General features: G+C 36.2%; 1 protein-coding gene across 10 annotated transcripts in view; it reads left to right on the plus strand.

The window, feature by feature from the left end:
* Nucleotides 1-20,920, plus strand: part of DMD (dystrophin) — a 2,236,915-nt gene that overhangs the window by 1,636,035 nt on the left and 579,960 nt on the right. For all 10 annotated transcript variants that reach the window (XM_024988361.2, XM_024988358.2, XM_024988360.2 and 7 more), the window contains one exon: nucleotides 10,023-10,234. In XM_024988361.2, the coding sequence (XP_024844129.1) occupies nucleotides 10,023-10,234 (212 nt within the window). The remainder of the gene's footprint in view (nucleotides 1-10,022; nucleotides 10,235-20,920) is intronic.

Below are 20,920 nucleotides of genomic sequence, written 5' to 3' on the forward strand. Positions count from 1 at the left end.
AAAATAAAATCCCATACCCGCTGGGTGGGCAACCCACAAACAGGAAAATAATGGTACCGAAGAAGTTCTCGCAACCAAAGAAGTTGTGAAGGTTTTGAGCCCCAAAGCTGGCTTCCCAGCCTGGGGATCTGGTAAAGGGACTCAGAATCCCCAGAGAGTCTGACTTTGAAGGCCAGTGAGATTGAACTGCAGGACTTCCACAGGACTGGGGGAAACAGAGACTCCACTATGGGAGGGCACAAACAAAAACCTGTGCACATCAGGACCCAGGGGAAAGGAATAGTGACCCCCACAAGAGACTTACCAGACATACATGCGAGTATTGGAGGGTCTCCAGTAGAGGCATGGGTCAGCATTGGCCCACTGTGGGAACAAGGGGCGGGGGGTGGAGGACACTGGAAGCAGCAGTCCTGGGAGGTGCCCTTGGTGTGAGCCCTCTTGGAGGTTGCCATTAGCCCTACCACAGAGCCCATAGACCCCAGGTCTGGGTCACCTCAGGACAAACAAAATTGAGAGGGAGGCAGCACAGCCCCACACATCAGCAGACAATTGGATTAAAGTTTTACTGAGCACTCCCTGCCACCAGAGAGACCCAGTTTAACCCACCACGAGCCCTCCCATTAGGGAGCTTACACAAGCCTCTTAGCCTCATCCACCAGAGGGCAGACAGAAGAAGCAAGAACTACAAGCTTGCAGCCTCCTGAAGGAAAACCACAGTCGCATAAAGCTAATCGAAATGAAAGGCATAGGATGATGTCCCAGATGAAGGAACAAGATAAATCTCCAGAAAATAATAATGATAGTAAATGAAGGGAACTTTTTAATGTTGGCTTTAGTTTATTTCAACTGAATTTGAACATGACTGAATATGATTGCCAAGCTATACCATTCCAGGGAAATGATACAGATGTCTATATGCTATTTGTTCATCCAGGCACTGGAATGACTGAGTTCTTCCTAATAGCCTTGTAAGATGAGTTTCTATCTGTGACAGAAACATCAAGGAGCATGTATTTCACAGACTGTTAGAGCTGGAAAGAACTCCAGGGATCATCCAATCTACTACCCACCTTTGCTTAATAGCTCAGGATTTGAAAAGTCCTATGGTGTTACAAAAGTGCATAACTGCCTATCTTTCTCCTGTAATTAGGGGCCAAATACTCTGCTCAGTGTCTTGTGTCCAACATTTCTTTAATCTTCATAGATTATTAACCTTCTTGTTATTATTATCCCCATTCTACAGAGAGCAAACCGAGTGTGAAAATAGCATTAAATTATTAATCTTTGGCATGTGCAAACTAACCTTAAATGTTAGACTGATATTATAAAATATTTTTAACTTAATTATTTGTTCTGGGTCTGTCGTCTGTGAATTTAAAATGAAATGCTTGGCTGTTCCTGAATTCCAGCTTTTGGGGGATTTAGAGGAGAAGCATATATTCAAATTAGTCGTAGCAGCTAGGATTTAATCATTTGTCTATAATCCCCCCTTTTGTTTTTCAATTTTTTGGTCTGAAATGTCTTCTCAGACATTGTATTCTGTTTGCACAGCAACCACATTCCTCTGTCCTGTTCCTAAATAGAGTAAATGCCCATTTCTTCTAGCTACATTCGACTTCATGGTTAGTATGTTTCTTCCTCTTCTTAATGGGTTTGAGACTTCTCTATGCAGAGTTTAACTACAGATGAAACTTGTACACAACCATGTTTAAATTCCATGTGGAAGTAGAAGGAACACATCTTTTTAAATTGGAGGGTAGTTGCTTTACAATGTTGTGTTGGTTTTTGCCATACAAGAATATGAATCAGTCATAAATATCCATATATCTCCTCCCTTTTGAACCTCCCTCCCACCCCCTAAGAGGAACAAATCTTAATATTTCCTATAAATTGAGTGATTATTATTTTTACTTCCCTTGGCTCCTTATAAATCTTTGACTATAAAACATTGATGTATACTCACATTACTCAAGGTATAGTTGTACCCTAAGTTTATACAAGAATAGAATAATGATGATTTCTTTGTTTTCAGTACCCTTCTTGATAATGCCTAGCCTTTTGCTGACTGTTTTGGCCTCAGGGAACATTTTGATTACCATATTTTCTTCCTGATACTAGCAAATGGTTCACAGTGTATTAAACTTCAATTGGGAAAAATTTCCTTACAGTTGACCACACAGTTAAATAGATGACACTCTTTACCCATTCAAATGACCTCAAAAAATTTACTTGTAATTTAAATATTTAAGCTCAGTGCTTTCTACCTGGAACTCTTATATACTCTTGGACTCATTGAGATCCACAGAGTGCTCCCCCTAGCAGATTACAAATGTTTTCTGGTAATTATAATGTCTGTACAGAGAAACAATAACACCTTACTTTAGTATGGTCCTTGAGTCTTTTATCCATTATTGAATTTTACCTTCACAATGATACAACTATCAGTATTTCAGTTTTGCAATTGAGGAGCTTGAAGCTGTGATGAATCAACTTATGCAAACTACAATACCTATTTCATCACAAATCCAGGGCTATAGCCCATTACTAACTGCTAGTCAAGGTTTCTTTCTAAAACTTAGTCACAGTGATTTCTAATTCTCAGACAGTAACTTGAGTACAGAAATTGGAACAGAGCTGTTCTTTGTTCTCTGGCAATATATATATTAAAAAAGTCAGTCATTTCAGTTGTGAACATTTTCCCTTAGAAAAGATGTTGAGGGAATTTATATCAGTCAAGATCATATATTGATAATCAAGCATAGCTAGCTTAAAAACTTGAAGTAAAAGACTGGTTAGTACTAAATCAACTGAACTGTTTCTTTCTCTGCAGTATTGTGGTTCTTGACATGATTGCTTGGTTTCCAATTTGACACTTCTGGAGATCTGGAAATCAGGACACATGCTGAGCCTCAGTCTGTCATCCTGAGCCCTAGCATTGATTATTTATTCCTTTCATTGTCCAGCATCTACTTACTGCACAATTCCCTTGAGAAGCTTACCCTATCGGACCTCTGAAAGACGAAATACACACATTAGGGTAGCTCTTCACTTACCAACAGGTACTGATTATCTGAGTTTATAAACATATATTTCTTATTATTTCGTTTTTGTATGTCAGATGAGTCTGATATAAATATAAATCTACAGAATGGGACCAAGTACATTGCCATAATATATCTTTGGTCTGTCATTAATATCCTGGGTGAAGTGTTGCAAGTATGGTGAAATTCTGTAGTTTGAATTGTTGCCCAATTATGAACAGTTACCAACTCTAACTACCTTGATGGTCCATCTCCAAATTAACTTTTCTCTTTGATGATCTTCAGATTTTATATTTACTTTCATTCCTTCATAAAATGAAATAGATTAAAAAAATTCTAAAATTCTCTTCTGTATACATTCTTTAGGGTCTACTCTTAGGACAGCTATATCAATTATACTCTTTTTTTTTTTTTTTGCTATGTCACATGGCTGGTAGAATCTTATTTCCCCAACCAAGAACTGAACCTGGGCCCTTGGCAGTAAAAGTGCAGACATTCCTAACCACTGGACCTCCAGGACATTCCCTGCATTGCCTTTTTAAATTTGCATAACTGATGGCTGCTCCATTAGTCTCTATGTACTGATTTGGTTCTCTGACTCTAGTCTTACTCACTGTCCAGTGAGTGTTTGTCAAAAACCCTTTATCACACAAATCTAAGTACTCAATCATATTGTGTCCTTGGTGCAACGTTGCATCTCTTATTCATATCTGCTCAAGCAATACATATTTCACATCAGCCCTTTTCAAAAAGCTGAATTCTCCAAAGTTGTATGTATAATACATTTTACAAGTCTTGAAAATATATTATTAAATTTTTATTGAAGTACGATATACATGAGGAAAAGTGCACATCACATAAATGTCTAGCTTGGTGAATGTGTGGAAACAGATTACAACTGTGTAAACAGTACCCAAATCAAGAAAAACTATGTTAGAGGACCCTTAAAAGTCTCTATCATGTCTCTTTCAGTGAGTCCCAGTCCCACAAAGGTAACAGCTATCTTGACGTCTATAATCATCTTACTTTTTCCTGGTTTTGCACATTTTATAAATAGAATAATACAGTATGTCCTTGGTTTTGGCTAACTTCTTTCCATCACCATTATGTTTGTGAGATTAATACATCTTATTGAATATAGATGTAGATATTTAATTCTCATTGCTGGGTAGTATTCTATTGACAAATTTACCACAAGGTATTTATCCATTCCAGTATGGCAACTGGGAATGTGGGTACTTTCCAAGGTGGATACAATCTTCTAATTTTGTACATGTCTTTTGGTGAATATTAAGTATGCATTTCTCTGGGATATATACCTGGGAGTGGCCTATAAGTCAAATCATGTTTAAATATATTTGACAAGTAGACTAGAGAAATCTCTGGTGTTTATCTTTTTGTAAAGAAAATAATGTCTCTATAATTTCTGCTCTGCAAAATGGATTCTCACATATGGTTAGTTATTTCACAAGGGGTGATACATCTGCTGTCTGTCTTTCAAGTATTCATCTGATTGTACTTATGTTAATAACAATATGATAGTTTATTGTTGTGATTATCCTCTGGAGCTCAGTATGTTTCAAAATTTGAAAATGCCCATAAAAATATCCTTATCCAATAAACACATGCACTTGTCTATGTTACTTAGTCTAAGATTTAATTAAAAAGACAGACTGAGGCAAAAAGACATGCAGCAGATTTTCTCTGACCTACAGTTTAAGAATGTCAGAGAGAGATCATTGATTAGTTTTGACTTACTGGATTCCTCCCCCCACAGTTATTTTTAATTTATGGATTTTTTGAATCAGATGAGACTACTCCACTAGTAAACATGAATATTAAAGATGTTTTATACATGAAAATATGGTCAATGCAAAGGCATTAAATCAAAAACAAAGGATGCCCAGAGAATATTTATTTGCTTATAATAGAGATTGTAGAAAGTAAGAGGAAAATAATGAGGGAAATCTGAAAGACTTAATCCAGTTTTTAAATTATATGGACTTGAAATGCAATAGATGGTGATTGCGTTCAGAGAAGAAAGACTCAGTGTCCTGCATAAGAGTTAACCTTGGAAGTGTTGACTTGGCCAAAAAGTTCCTTCTGGTTTTTCTGTAGCATCATATGGAAAAGCCCCAATGAACTTTTTGGCCAACCTGTAGCACTTGTACATTATTCTAGAGAGGAAACATGGATACTTGAAAAAGTATGAATGGACAATTCATTTGGCAGTTATCAAAAGTATACCATGTGCCAACCATGGGGCTATGCTCTAAGAAAATTTTTAAATGAATAAAATTCTAACCTAGACTAGATTCCCCTAGAAGTAGACCTTAAAACAATGGCTTAAGTAACAATGACTTACTTATATGATGATCTCAGGCAGTACCTGTAGGAGAGTAGGACAGTGAAATATGTAAAGGAAAGAAGCCAGTAATTGAGCCAATTACTGAGCAGGTTACTGCTGTGAACAACTAGAGTCCAGCCCCAGTTAGTGAAGTCTGAGTGAAAGTGAAAGTGAAGTCACTCAGTCATGTCCGACTCTTTGTGACCCCATGAACTATAGCCCACCAGGCTCTTCTGTCCATGGGATTTTCCAGGCAAGAATACTGGAGTGGGTTGCCATTTCCTTCTCCAGGGGATCTTCTTGACCCAGGGATTGAACCCAAGTCTCCTGCATTGCAGGCAGACTCTTTACCATCTGAGCCACCAGGGAAGCCCTTAAGTCTGAGAGATGGTGAAAAATACACCTGACAGTTGTTATCAATAAGGGGCAGTTATCTCCCACATCTCATCCATCATTGGCTGATTGACTTGTCAGTTCTCTACAGTAAGATTTCTACCACTCTACTAAAATCATTTTCTGCATGATCTTCAGGAAATCTCTTGTGGTCAAAGCCAGTGGATACTTTTGGTATGGGTTTTTGGAAATTTGACTGCTTAGGTCCAGGTGTTGGCTCTTGTATTCACTATCTGTATGACCTTAGGCCAGTTCTTTAACATAGCCCCTATTTCTTCATTGGTTAAATGAGGAGAACAGCAACAACAGTAATGACACAAACAATGATACCTACTTCATAAGATTACCATGGTGGTTAAATGAGTTACATGTAAAGAGCTTAACACAGTACTTTAAGCAGAGAGGGTATTCAAATAATGTTTTATTATGATTTGTATTGGCTCCTGTGACATATGTGGTATATAAAAGTTTAACCACACTTGTGGTTTTGAAATTTTCTCTTATCCACGTTTCTTTGGACGTGCCCTTTCCAGGTGGTCCTCCTTCCTTTCTAGCCATTCATCCGTCTGATTGACTATTTATGCTGTATCCTGTCTTTGTGCTGTATTTTCCAGGACTCCATCTTTAACCCTCTGTTTTGCTCAGTCTATATACCATACCAATGAGCATGTGTTCATATTGGTGGCTTCAATTTTTACTTTTCTCTAGTGATCTCTAATCCTGAATTTCTCTGTCTCCCAAAATACACAGCTGTGCCGTGCATAGCATCTTCAGTCCAAGTGACTGAAATGATAGTCCTATATGGAAGATCCTCAGAACTTTCCACTGGATCAGTCTAAGACTGAACTCATTGCCTTTTCCTTAGAACCATTGATCTGTATTCCTTGTGAAAGTGAAAGCATTGTTGCTCAGCCATTTCTCTTTGCAACCCCAAGGACTGGAGCCCACCAGGCTTCTCTGTCTGTGGAATTCTCAGGCAAGAATACTGGAGTGGGTAGCCATTCTCTTCTCCAGGGGATCTTCCTGATCGAGGGATCAAACCCTGGTCTCCTGCATTATGAGCAGATTAGATTCTTTACCACTGAGCCACCAGGGAAGCCCCTTTATTCCTTGAGGAGATGATAAATAACACCTTCATTTAACAGGCACCAACCAATCAGCAGTCAGGGAATCTTAGACTCCATTGTTTCCCCAGTGCTTAGGCTAATGCCTGGTATCAATAGATGGTAAAGAAAATGGTAATTGGCAGGATGGAAATATTGATGCAGAGGGGTAGACGGATTGTTGAGTAACCTATAAATCTGTTTCTTTAAGTATTATCTCATGATCATCCACAATTGAAGGTCAGAGATGAGAAAGCACATCTTTAGTGGGGTGCATACCCAGTAAACCATTTTCTGTTAGTAATTTATACACACATGACCCCTTGGGGATAAAAACCTTCATTGCTGTGATTGCACAGGCACTCAAATGGGATGTTTGTCTGAAATGATGGTATAGACTATAGAAGCTTCCTTCTTTTTCAACAATTAAGAAATATCTACCCACATGATCAGAGAAACTGTTTTCCTTCTTTCTCATATAGAGTGATAGCCTTTTAAAAATATAAATTATGTCTATCCTATTGAAATGAATATAAGATGTGTAAAATATTCACTGGCATAAATGCAAATGGCTTACCATGTTTTTGTCAAAAAATACTAGGCGTTCTAAACATTTTGATAGCATAGTAAAATGTTACCAATTAAGGCTAATTAAGGCAAATTGTAATCATAGCCTTTTAGAGGAAAGTCAATTTTATTATTTCCAAATACATGTAATATGCATATAACAATAGGCCAAGGAAAATAAAGAAGTGCCAGCTATGCATAGCAAACCAGCCTGCTATGATAAGTTGGAAAATGGTTTGCAATCAGGTTGTCAATTGTTTCTATGATTGATAAAAAATTCCAGAACACTTAAAGAGACGTTTGCTTATATTTTAAATTGCTTTTTTATAATAGCATTTACACTAGTAATTTTGTAAACTGAAGATTAAACAGACTAGTTAATAACTGTAAATCTCAACTATAATAAGTGCTATACTACCCAGTGGGGGAACAACAGCAATGCAACAAGCAAACAAAAAAAATGGTTTTCACAGATTACAAGGAGGTACTGACATTTAAACAGAGGGTGACATGTTAAGCAAAGTTGAAATATAATATGCTGAGTGGATTTGCAATGCAGAGCAAACACCCAAACCAAAATGAATTCAATAAAACAGTATCTATCATGAGTGTCACTTACTCAGTTTTACCTATTCCAGGCACCAGATTCTTTCATTCATGTCACAGGCACTAATCTTGTGGGGTCTATTTAGCCCTGATGGTTATTTATAAAATATCTCAAGTACTTCTTTAACTCATAACTTGGAATAATTTAAGAGAGGCAACAACAGGTTTAATTAAGAAGACCTAAGCTTATGCCATGAAATAAGAAGCACAATACTGTGCTGTATAAATTTTATTTGTCCGTTGCCCATCTCTACCGCATTCTCCACTCTGGGAGGCTAATGTGTGTCATCAGTGGTCTCCCATGTCCTCTGGCTTCCAGTTGATTTAGCCACTGGGAAGTGGGAGTTGGAAATAGAATAAAGAGGGCAGAGAGGTCAGGATATTTATTCTGCTAGTTCCCTACCCATGAAGTTGCTTCAGGCTATGTCCCTTGACAAAAGGTTACTGCTCTTCTCAAGGTGCTTTCTTATGACTCTCAGCTTCTGGCCACTTCTCCCTCCCCTGATATCTTGGGCCTAGATGTAGTAACATCTCCACTGCTGCAAGACCCAGTTTCTTATATTATCTCTGGTGATTTTCCTATACCCTGATTGTGTTATAATTTGTTCCTTTGTAAATAAATCACTCAGATTATCCAGGGCAGATCAAGCTGAGATATTCCACAGGACAGTGTGGGGACACTGAAGGGTTTAAGTGAGGGAGTGGAGTGATTAGATTTATCTTGTTTATTACTTTGTCTACAATGTGCAAGTTACATTGGAAAATAGACTTGAGGCAGAGAGACTGTGTAGTCTGTTGCAAACACATAGGCAGAAAATGATAGAGCTTTGCATTGGCAATGTGTGGAAACAAGGAAGGAGTTCTGTATGACAGAAATTAGTAGCCAATTATATATGGTGTTTTGCAAGGCTTAGGGAAAATTCTAGAATGTCTGTCAGATTTCCTGCTTAAGGAATAAAATAATAGTGGTTTTATTACTTGTTTTCTATGGCATTATTTCCATTTTATGAAATCAGCTTAAAGAAAGGATTACATGGCCCTCAAAGAAAAGAAAAAAACAATCTTGTCATGTTTATTTTGAATATTCTAAAATATTCCAGAGCAGAATCTATAGGGAATTGCTATCTTTGACTCACAAGAATATAAAAAAATAGCTTCAGTGTAAGTCTGTCCTACTTGTAGAATATAACTGGCGTGAATTCTAAAATATTGTTACAAGAAGTTTCTAAATATACAGGAAAAAAAATTTTGAGACCAAGTAGTTTTCTTGGGAGTTGAGAGAAATATCAATAGGGGAGTGAGGAAGTGAGATAGGTAAGGCAAGACAGCCAGTTAAGGATGATGCATAATCAAGCAGGTTACCACGATGACCCACTAGAGCTTTATCCCACTGGGAAAGCTCTGGAACCTTTATAAAACACATATCTCAAAGTTATCTTCCCTAGCATCAAGGGTGCTCTCATGTTCCTACCCCAGTGCCTACCATCAGCCATTGATGAGAGGCTGCTTCTGGGAGGCAGGGTGGTGAGAGAGTGGAGAGGGGATGGCAAAGCATACTCTTTGGGGCAACACAAAGCCTACAAGCAACAAAATGTCAGTGATAGTATTGGAAATAAGGCTGCTGGGCACTGAAGTGATAAGGGTGGGGAATTTGGACATTCTGTTATAGGAGCTTTCAAAAAGGTTATTGATATTTTGCTCCAGAGATGAAGAACAGACAGAGTTAAATTTTTCACTTATACTATTGATGTTCTAGGTCACTTTCAGGAAGTTGACTTAACAAAAACTCATGTTTGCCTTTAAAAAAAGTAAGAAATACTACTGTCCGTCATGCTAGCTGTAACACAATGAGCAATTTCTTTCATAAGTAATAAAAAATGTGAGATAATATTTGGATGTTCAATTTCATATGTCTTCTCCAGACTAGCATTTACTCCCACATATTCATTTTTCCTTCTCTTTCAGTTGAAAGAATTCAGAGTCAGTGGGATGAAGTACAGGAACACCTTCAGAACCGGAGGCAGCAGTTAAATGAAATGTTAAAGGATTCAACACAATGGCTGGAAGCTAAGGAAGAAGCTGAGCAGGTGGTGGGGCAGGCCAGAGCCAAGCTTGAGACATGGAAGGAGGGTCCCTACACAATGGATGCAATCCAAAGGAAGATCACAGAAACCAAGGTTAGTATCAAAGATATGTTCTTAAAATACACTGGATAAAATTATACCGTGGATTAAAAGTTAATGGTTTTGTATGTAAATTTATTAAAAGAAAACATAGACTGAGGGAAAAAAATCTATATAGTCTTCTTGGATGGATGGCTTCCATTTCTAAATTAGTCATTGTTTAGACTACACCAAGCTACACAGCTTGTTTTTAATACTAGACTTATTTGAAAAATAAACCCTGAAATCTCAATAGGTGAGTTACAGTGATGATTAATTCCTTGGTTGTGTCATAGTCCAATAGAGGTCAAAGAACTCTTCTTGGGAGCTTTCCCCTAAACAGTGAGTTGCAGATTCAGGATTTTCTAATTTTATTAAACTATAATTTTAAAATCATGTCTGCCCTAAGTCACCACAGAAGAATAAGAGAGAATGTGGTAAAGACATGGGGTTTTAGGGCCAGGCCTCAAAATTGTGGACATTACTTCCATCCATATCCCATTGACCAGAACTTATTCCAAATTTAATTTCAGGAAGAATAAGTTGGAGTAACAAACTGGTGAACTTTTAGCTGCTCCTTGCCATAGCTAGTTTTCCAAAGGGTCTGAACAGCTAAGAGGACACAGTTTTTATTTCTATGACAAGAATGTTAGAAAGCCATAAGTTTGTAGTATTTCACAAACTTAGTACATTTGTTGGAGGCATCATCTAAGTGAACAAAAATTCTCTCTTTCACAAGATATTTGTTACCACTAAAATGTTCTCCCTTTGACAAGGGTAGATGAATTAGGAATTTCTGAGGATGGTTTTTCCAATTTCTCATTTGATTATGTGAAATACAGAATCCATGTGGTTATTCTTGAGGGTTCTGCTCTCATCAATCAGGTACTCAGTATGTCACGCTATTTCATTTTTCTCTCAAAAATTTAAGATTCTATGAATCTAGCAGATAATGGAACAGATTGGTTAACTGGTAAGGAGAGATTACATGGAAAAGTAGTTTGGACTGGACCCTTGGGTTAGAAATGAGGGGAAGGAGAGGTGAGAGGTGTATAAAGATAGAAATGATCAGAGCAAGAAGACTCTGAAAATTGGCAGTTAAGAAATACTCTTAAAACATACAAGAACCCTAAAGTGATGGCAAGAATAATTAAGGTTTAATAGCTTCTGAAAGAGCAAGGGGCTTTAAATAAGAGACGGAAAGAGTTGCAAAAGTAAATATGAGAGGAGGAAACAAAACAGTTTTTTCATCAAAACAAGCAAGATGTTTTGGACACCTAAAACAAAGACAAGATTATATTATAATTGCCATCCTTATCAAACTTTTGAAATAAAAATTTTCTTTTGAATAGTCAGTCTAAAACTGTGCCTTAAAATGGCTCAGCCATTATCTTTGGAAACTTATGTTTTTGTTTGTGATATTTAGGAATTTAATGATATATATTGTTACAACTTCAGTGTAGGTTCCTAACACAAATAAAGATGACTAAAGCTGTAATTTTCATGTCCATTTCCTAAATAACATATGCTAAAGCTAAAGTAATACTAATACTGACATTTAGCAAATACTTGGTACTTGTCAAAAACTATGCTAATCACTGCATATATTGGCTTAGTTCATCCTCCCGAAAACTTTTCATGAAAAATAGTATTATTGTTCCCAGTTTACGTATAAGAAAATTGAAAGCCTAGTGAAGTTCAGTAACTTCTCTTAATAGCAATAGAGTTGGAATATGAATGCAGAGCAATTACTTTTGTAAATGACCTCCCAGATTTCTTCTTTAACCCACTGTCTGTGTGGCTTAAACAGATCAAAAAACACTGAAAGTATCCAAAAGGGAGAAAATTGTAGTTGTGAACTGACAAATAAGATTACCAGTGAGCCAACAGGTGGAAAATGAAAGTAGTGAAACAGCCTACTAGGGAGAAGTTTTCATATTCCATTTTACTGTGGAAAAACTAAAAAGATAAGTGTAGATTATATTCCATTTTTAATGAAACTCCAATGTTTAATTCTTATAAAAGTCAGGGAGCCTGATAAAGTGGAGGACTGCCTTTATGTCTGCTGTGTTATCACTCCTGAGTGATATTAGCTGGCTTATCACTTACAGTTTTCTTTTAGGAAAAAAGTGTGAAGATAGACATAATAGACACTGGTTAATTTGACCAGAATCTCCTTACTCCATGAATTCTTTCTTACTCTCTGTATCTAGGATTAGCATAGAGATGGTGAGCCTAATAGTCAGTCATCAGACTGTATCTATAAACTTGGAGAGCTGTAATTACAGTAGCCAGCTTTCCTTGGAGTAGCATCACTGATGACTACCCTCCTCGTCACAATGAAATAGTTTCAAAGCCAACCACTGGCCCTGTTATACTCTTTGAAAACTGAAACCAGTCGTCATACCTGAACTAATGAAAAAAATCACTCATCATTCTGATATTTTAATGATTCATAATTGCTACCATTTGTCTATAGTTTCTTCTGCTTCTTATCTACATATTTTTAATTGTCTTCATATTGTAGATAAAATTTTGAATTCTTATTTTAAAGGTAGTATTATCATATAAATATATATGTTGCTGTATAAGTTTTAATAATTATAATTTTAACTATAATATTGCATTCAGTTCCATCTTTCACCATTTCCCTACTAATTTAGAAAACCTCTGCTCTTGGTTAGACAAAATAGTAGATTAAACACTGAAATAACAGCCCCTTCACAAAGTAAAAGTCAAATCTGAGATGGCATCTGAGGAAAGTCCATCTTGAAAGCATGTACAAGGTAGAAGGAGATAGCAGCAGGAGAGTATTTGGCAAAAGAATAGACTGTAGATGGTCCACTGAGTCAACAGTTAATGAGCAGATCATTAAGAGATGCCCATAATGTATGTCTAGTTTCTTTCTTTCCTATAATAACCCTGACTTTTTTGTAAACAAAGCATAAAGTAAGTAGGTGATTTTGTTAACTGCATGGCTTCATTTGCTCTTCTACATGGACCTAGTAAAGTAATATATATATATATTTTTTGAGATGGAAAGACAGATATTAGGGGAAATCATGCAGGATTTCCATCCTAATCAAAATATTTGCCAATAGGCCATAGCAGAAGAGATGATGCCATTTAATTTTTGTAAGAGGTAAGATGGCACACCATTGGCACCTAAAACTGCCAGCAGTGGTCATCTTTGGCTTTCTTTTATCTGGCACAATCTAGGTTTACTCCACAACCTGTTTCCCAGGCTGTTAAGACTAGTCTAAACTTGGCAGTGGATTCTTTGGAAAAAGTATTTCTTAATGATTTTAAACTTTCTTTTCTGGTGTCAAGAGAGATTTACCCAGACTCAGAGTTTTCATTTATTTTTCCCCCTTTCAGCTTTTGAAAGAGCAATTCCTTTTTTGTCTGTCTTGTGATTGCTTTTGTGTCAAATTCAGCATAAAAGCTTTTCAAACGTGATGGCATTAGCTGTTTTGTGCTTGGCTGAGCTAAGAGTACATGAATTCAATAGAGAAGTGAAATCTTGTTTGAGCCTAGCTGATTTGGCTATATAATACTTAAAACTATCTGAGGTGAGAAACTCAGTAATTTATCAAATTATTAAATACAGGTTTCTGAGGCTGTAAAATATCTAGTTTTGAAGACATTCATTTGGGAATGGAAACAGAGTGTAATCATGTAATTAATAATAATTTTAAAAGTTGATCTTATATGTAGTAAATCTAGTAGCTTTTTGATGATTGAAAATTATTTTACTAGAAAGAAACTAACCAGGGAGAACTTCTTTTTCAAACATAGATGCAGAGCCTGACTGTTTTCATTTTAAGAGGGAATGAGTGGTATTAGATAGTATCTTTATCTACCGAAAAGATATATATACAGTAATGGAAGCTAAATCCTCCTTTCACATATTTTATTTACTATTTAGATGAGCATTGGAGAAGGAAATGGCAGCCCACTCCAGTGTTCTTGCCTGGAGAATCCCAGGGATGGAGGAGCTTGGTGGGCTGCCGTCTATGGGGTCTCACAGAGTCGGACAAGACTGAAGCAACTTAGCAGCAGCAGATGAGCATAAAATTAAACCAGCAAATTGACCCCAATGGTAGTTTTAGGCTTGGATTTCTGATACGGTAATGACAAATTTTTATTAGAAAACTTCTTGCTAGGACCTGCCATTTATTCATGCATTTTCTATATTTCCTTTTGCTCTCCCCTAAAGATTCCGTGTGATTAAGGAGAAAGAATCAATACCTAATGGTACTTTTCCTCTCAAAGTATGTATGAGTATATTAAACTTCTCAAAGCATACAGAGTGCTTCCTACATCACTGATAGAGCACAAGAAAAATAATGGGTAGTTTCCCAGGTCCTACTACAGTATATAAATGTTTAGTGCAGTCACCAAGACTTCGATGGCATTATGCTCTGATTGCACCATATTTTGCCTTAGTTCCTTTTCACAGTTTAACTTATTCCATGCTTGAAAATATGATGTGGCAACTCTGTAAACCCACTCCTCTATACAAGCAGCAAATTGCAAAATTGTTAAAATTGCTTTTTCTAAACTCTGGAAATTAACCAAAGGTTGGCAACAATATGTAATCTACTGAATTTCACTAAGAACAGCAGGGTTTGAGGCTTTTTAACTTGGCTTATTCCCATTACTTTCTTCCAACTACACAGTAGCCTTAAAAATAAACAATCTTAGATATGCAGATGACACCACCCTTATGGCAGAAAGTGAAGAGGAACTCAAAAGCCTCTTGATGAAAGTGAAAGTGGAGAGTGAAAAAGTTGGCTTAAAGCTCAACATTCAGAAAACAAAGATCATGGCATCTGGTCCCATCACTTCATGGGAAATAGATGGGGAAACAGTGGAAACAGTGTCAGACTTTATTTTGGGGGGATCCAAAATCACTGTAGATGGTGATTGCAGCCATGAAATTAAAAGATGCTTACTCCTTGGAAGGAAAGTTATGACCAACCTAGATAGGATATTCAAAAGCAGAGACATTACTTTGCCAACAAAGGTCCGTCTAGTCAAGGCTATGGTTTTTCCTGTGGTCATGTATGGATGTGAGAGTTGGACTGTGAAGAAGGCTGAGCGCTGAAGAATTGATGCTTTTGAACTGTGGTGTTGGAGAAGACTCTTGAGAGTCCCTTGGACTGCAAGGAGATCCAATCAGTCCATTCTGAAGGAGATCAGCCCTGGGATTTCTTTGGAAGGAATGATGCTGAAGCTGAAACTCCAGTACTTTGGCCACCTCATGCAAAGAGTTGACTCATTGGAAAAGACTCTGATGCTGGGAGGGATTGGGGGCAGGAGGAGAAGGGGACGACAGAGGATGAGATGGCTGGATGGCATCACTGACTCGATGGACGTGAGTCTGAGTGAACTCCAGGAGTTGGTGATGGACAGGGAGGCCTGGCGTGCTGCAGTTCATGGGGTCGCAAAGAGTTGGACATGACTGAGCAACTGAACTGAACTGAAAGCTACCAGAGAAAGATAATAGAATTTATATAAAACATGTTTTCTGACCACAGCAGTATAAAACTAGAAATCAATTACAGAAAGAAAAATGGGAAAGGTGCAAACATGTGGAGACTAAATAATATGCTACTAAAAAAGCAATGGGCCAATGAAGAAATCAAAAGGGAAATCAGAAAATACCTCAAGACAAATTAAAACTCCAAAAATCTATGGGATGCAGCAAAAGAAGGCTAAGAGGAAAGTTTGTAGTGTTGTAGGCCTTCCTCAAGAAAAAAGAAAAATCTCAAATAAGTAGCCTAACCAACCACCTAAGAGAATTAGAAAAAGAACAAAACCAAAGTCAGCAAAAGGAAGGGAGTAATAAAGATAATATGAGGGGAAATAAAATATTAACAAGCAAAAGAAAAGATCAATGAAACCAGGAGATTTTTTTTGAAAGACAAACAAAATTGATAAACTTTTAGCCAGGCTCACCAAGAAGAGAGAGAAGACACAATAAACAAGATAAATGAAAGAAGAGAAATAACAGTCAATATTAGAGAGATACCAAAAAATTCTTAATACCACAAATACTTACATGCCAACAAATTGGATGGCCCAGAGAAAAAAAGGCAATTTTCTAAAAATATATAATAGGCCAAGATTGAATCAAGAAGAACCAGACAGGGATAAATTGGGAGATTGGAATTGATATATGTACAATATTGATATTTTGTATAGAATAAATAACCAATGAGAATCTATTGTATAGCTCAGAGAACTCTACTCAGTGCTCTGTGGTAACCTAAATGGGAAGGAAATCCAAAAGAGAGGAGATATATGTATATATATATATAATTGATTTGCTTTGGAGTACGTTGTAAAGCAGTTATATCCCAATAAAAAGTAATTTCAAAAAAGAATCAAACAATTAGAACAGACTAGTCACTATGGTAAAATTCAGTTTGTAGTTAAAAAAAAAAAAAAGAAAACTCCCAGCAAACAGTAGTCCAGGACCAGATTGATTAACAGGGGAATTCTACCACACATATAAAGAAGAACTAATACCTGTCCTTCTCAAACTTTTCCAAAAAGATTGAAGAGGATAGAACATTCCAGAATTCATTCTACAAGGCCACCATTACCCTAGTGCGAAAACAAGACAAAGACACTACCGAAAAAAAAAAAAAAAAGGAAATTATAGGCCAATACCTTTGATGTGTATCAATATAAAAACCTCAACAAAATGTTAGCAAACCAAATCCATTGATATATATAAAAGATCATATGTCATGATCAAGTTGGATTACAGATGGTTCAATATTTGCAAATCAATATACCATATTAACAAAAAGAAAGGTAAAAATCACACGATCACCTCAATAGATGCAGAAAAAGCATTTGATGAAATTCAGTATCCATTCATCAAAAAAGAAAAAACTCAACAAAGTTAGCATAGAGGGAACATATTAATATCTCAAGTTAATAAAGGCTATTTATGACAGACCCACAGCTAACATCGTACTCAGTAGTGAAAAGCTGAAAGCCTTTCCTCTGTATTCAGAAAAAAGACAAGGAATCCCACTCTCACCACTTCTATTTGACATAGTATTGGCAGTCCTAGCCATAGCAGTCAGACAAGAAAAAGAAGACAAGGCATTCAAATTGAAATGAAAAAAAGCAAAACTGTCACTATTTATAGATAAAGTAATGCTTTATATAGAAAACCCTAAATAAAGTCTCCACTCAAAAACTAGTAGAACTAATAAATGAATTCAGCAGATTTGCAGGATAAAAGATTAATATACAGAAATCTGTTGCTTTTCTATACACTAATAATGAACTATCAGAAAGAGAAAGTTAAAAAACAATCTTACTTAAAATCACATCAAAAAGAATAAAAAGCCTTGGAATAAACTTAACCAAAGAGGTGAAAGACCTATATTCTGATGAGGTAAATTAAAGGTAATGCAAAGAAAGAAAAAGATATTTTGTGTTCTTGGATTGGAAGAATTTTGTCAAAATGCCCATACCACCTACAGCAATTTACAGATTTAATGCAATCCCTATCAAAATACCCATGACATTTTTCACAAAATTAGAACAAATAATCCTAAAATTCATGTGAAACCATAAAAGACTTTAAATTGTTCAAGCAATATTTAAAAAAAAAAAGAAAAAAAGCTGGAGGTGTCATCTTAGACTACAGCAATCAAAACAGCATGGTATTGGCACAAACAGACTTGTAGATAAATGGGACATAATAGAGAGACCAAAAATAAACCCACACACCTATGATTAATCTATGCTAAAGGAGGCTGGAATATCCAATGGAGAAAAGACAGTCTCTTCAACAAGTGGTGCCTGATAAACTGGAAAGCTACATGTAAAAGAATGATATTATAACATTTCCTCACACCATATACAAAAATAAACTCAAAATGGATAAGAGGTCCAAATGGAAGACCTGAAACCATAGAACTCCTATAGGCAGAACACTTTCTGACATAAATCACAGCAAGATTTTTTTGGCTGTCTCTCCTAAGGCAAAAGAAATAAAAGCAGAAATAAACAATGGGACCTAATTAAACTTAAAAGCTTTTTCATAGCAAAGGAAACCATTAACAAAATGAAAAAACAACTTACAAACCTGGAGAAAATATTTGCAAATGATGCTACTGACAAGGGATTAGTCTTCAGAATATGCAATCAGCTCATACAGCTTAATATCAGAAAACAACCGAATCAAAAAATGGGAAGAAGATCTGAGTAGACATTTTTCCAAAGTAAATAGTCCAGTGGCCAATAGGCAAATGAAAAGGCACATTCACTAATTTTTAGAGAAATGCAAATCAAAGCATCAGTGAGATATCACCTCACACTTGTCAGAATGTGCATGCATGGGCAGAATGGCTGTCATCAAAAGGTCTGCAAATAACACATGTTGACAAGGATGTGAAGAAAAAGGAAACTCTTGTACACCTTTTGGTGGGTATGTAAATTGGTGTAGCTGCAATGGAAAACAGTATGGAGGTCCCTTTAAAAACTAAAAATAGAACTAAAAATTCCATCCCAGTGTATATATCTGGGAAAAAATGACAACAGTAACTTGAAAAGATACTTGCACCCCAGTATTCACAGCAGCACTAATTACAATTACCAAGATGTGGAAGCAACCCAAAGGCCCATCAACAGATGAATGGACAAAGATGTGGTACATCTATGCAGTGAAATATCGGTCATGAAAAGGAATGAAGTTCTGCCATTTGTAGCAACATGAATGGACCTAATATTATCCTTAGTGAAATAAGTCATGCAGAGAAAAGACAGTATATAATATTATTTATATATGGAATCTAAAAATAATACAGATGGATATATATGCAAAACAGAATCAGACTCACAGACTGAATATTTTCCTCTGAGATCAGAAACAAGGTAAATACGTCTGCTCTCACCACTTCTTCAGTCGTGTCCAACTCTTTGTGACCCTATGCACTGTAGCCTCCCAGACCCCTCAGTCTTCCCAGGTGGCTCAGATGGTAGAAAAAAAAAAAAAAATTGCTTTCAATGCAGGAGACCTGGGTTCAGTCCCTGGGTTAGAAAGATCCCCTGGAGGATGGAATGGCAATCCACTCCAATATTCTTAAGCTTCCCAGGCGGCACTAGTGGTAAAGAACCCGCCTGCTAATGCAGGAGACAACAGAAAAACAGGTTCGATCCCTTGGTCAGGAAGGTCCTCTGGAGTAGGAAATGGCAACCCACTCCAGTATTCTTGCCTGGAGAATCCCATGGACAGAGGACCCTGGTGGGCTACAGTCCATATGGTCACAAAGAGTCAGACAAATGAAGCAAAGCATTCTTCTATTCTTCTTCCTCACCGCTTCTATTTACCACTGTACTGGAAGTTTAGGTTGGGAGAATAGGCATGAAAAAATAGGTAAAAATTATCCATATTGGAAAGGAAAAATTAAAATTATCCCTGTTTGCAGATGACATTATCTAGTATATAGATAGTTCTAAGGAATACACTACAACTGTATAAAACTAATAAGTTAATTCAGCAAATTTGCAGGATGTAAGATCAAAATACAGAAAACAGTGCTTTTTCTATAAACTGACAGTGAATAATCTGAACAGTGAAATTCACAAAATTATTCCATTTATTGAATAAATAGCAACAAAATATTAGGAATAAGAAAAATGCAAGACTTTTCTGTTGAGAACTACAATGCTAAAAGAATTTAAAGTTTAAGTAAATGGAAAAGCATGCCATATTCCCACATCAAAAAACTTAATATTGTTAAGATATCCATATCCCAAAATTGACCTACAGACTCTCTATAGTTCTTATCAAAATCCTCATTGATTTTCCTATATAAATTGACAAGTAGATCCTAAAATTCGTACTGAAATACAAAGGACAAAAAATAGCAAAAGTAACCTTGAAAAAAGCACAAACTTGGAGGACACACAATTTCTAATTTCAAAGCTTAATAGAAAGCTAGTAATCAAGATGGTGTGGTACTGACATCAAAATAGATATATAGATCAAGGAAATAAAATTGAATATTCAGAACTAAATTCTTGCATTTATAGTCAATTGATTGTTGGCAAGAATGCCTAGACAATTCAAAGGTAAAAGCATATTTTTGTTCAAAACTTCATGCTTGCATCACTGAATTATCCACATATAAAATAATGAAGTTTGACCCTACCTTAGACCATACAGAAAAAATAATTTAAAATGGATCTTAGAGCTAAATATAAGAATGAAGATATTACAACTCTTATAAGACAACAAAGGAGCACAATGAGTTAGGCAGTGTGTTCTCTGAAAAGACACCAAAAGCCAAAGTGCAGAGAAAAAATGTATAAATTGGACTTCATCAAAATTGAAAATTTTGTGCTGCAAGCAATATTATAAAGAAAGTTAAAAGATGACCCACAGAATGAGAGAAAATATTTGCAAATCATCTATCTGATAAGACTTGTATGCAGAATATGTAAAGAACTCTTAAACCTCAGCAAGAACAAGAAGGACTCAATCTTAAATCAGCAAAGGATTTTTAAAACATTTTTTCACAGATGTACAAATGGCTAATAAGCACACAAAGTGATGATTAACATCCTTTGTCATAAAGAAAATACAAATGAAAACCACAATGAGATAACCACTTCATACACTCTAGGGTCACACTTGAGTAGGTATGTCAGTCAGGATAGGCTAAG

Source organism: Bos taurus, chromosome X (assembly GCF_002263795.3).
Source record: "Bos taurus isolate L1 Dominette 01449 registration number 42190680 breed Hereford chromosome X, ARS-UCD2.0, whole genome shotgun sequence".
NCBI lineage: Eukaryota > Metazoa > Chordata > Mammalia > Artiodactyla > Bovidae > Bos > Bos taurus.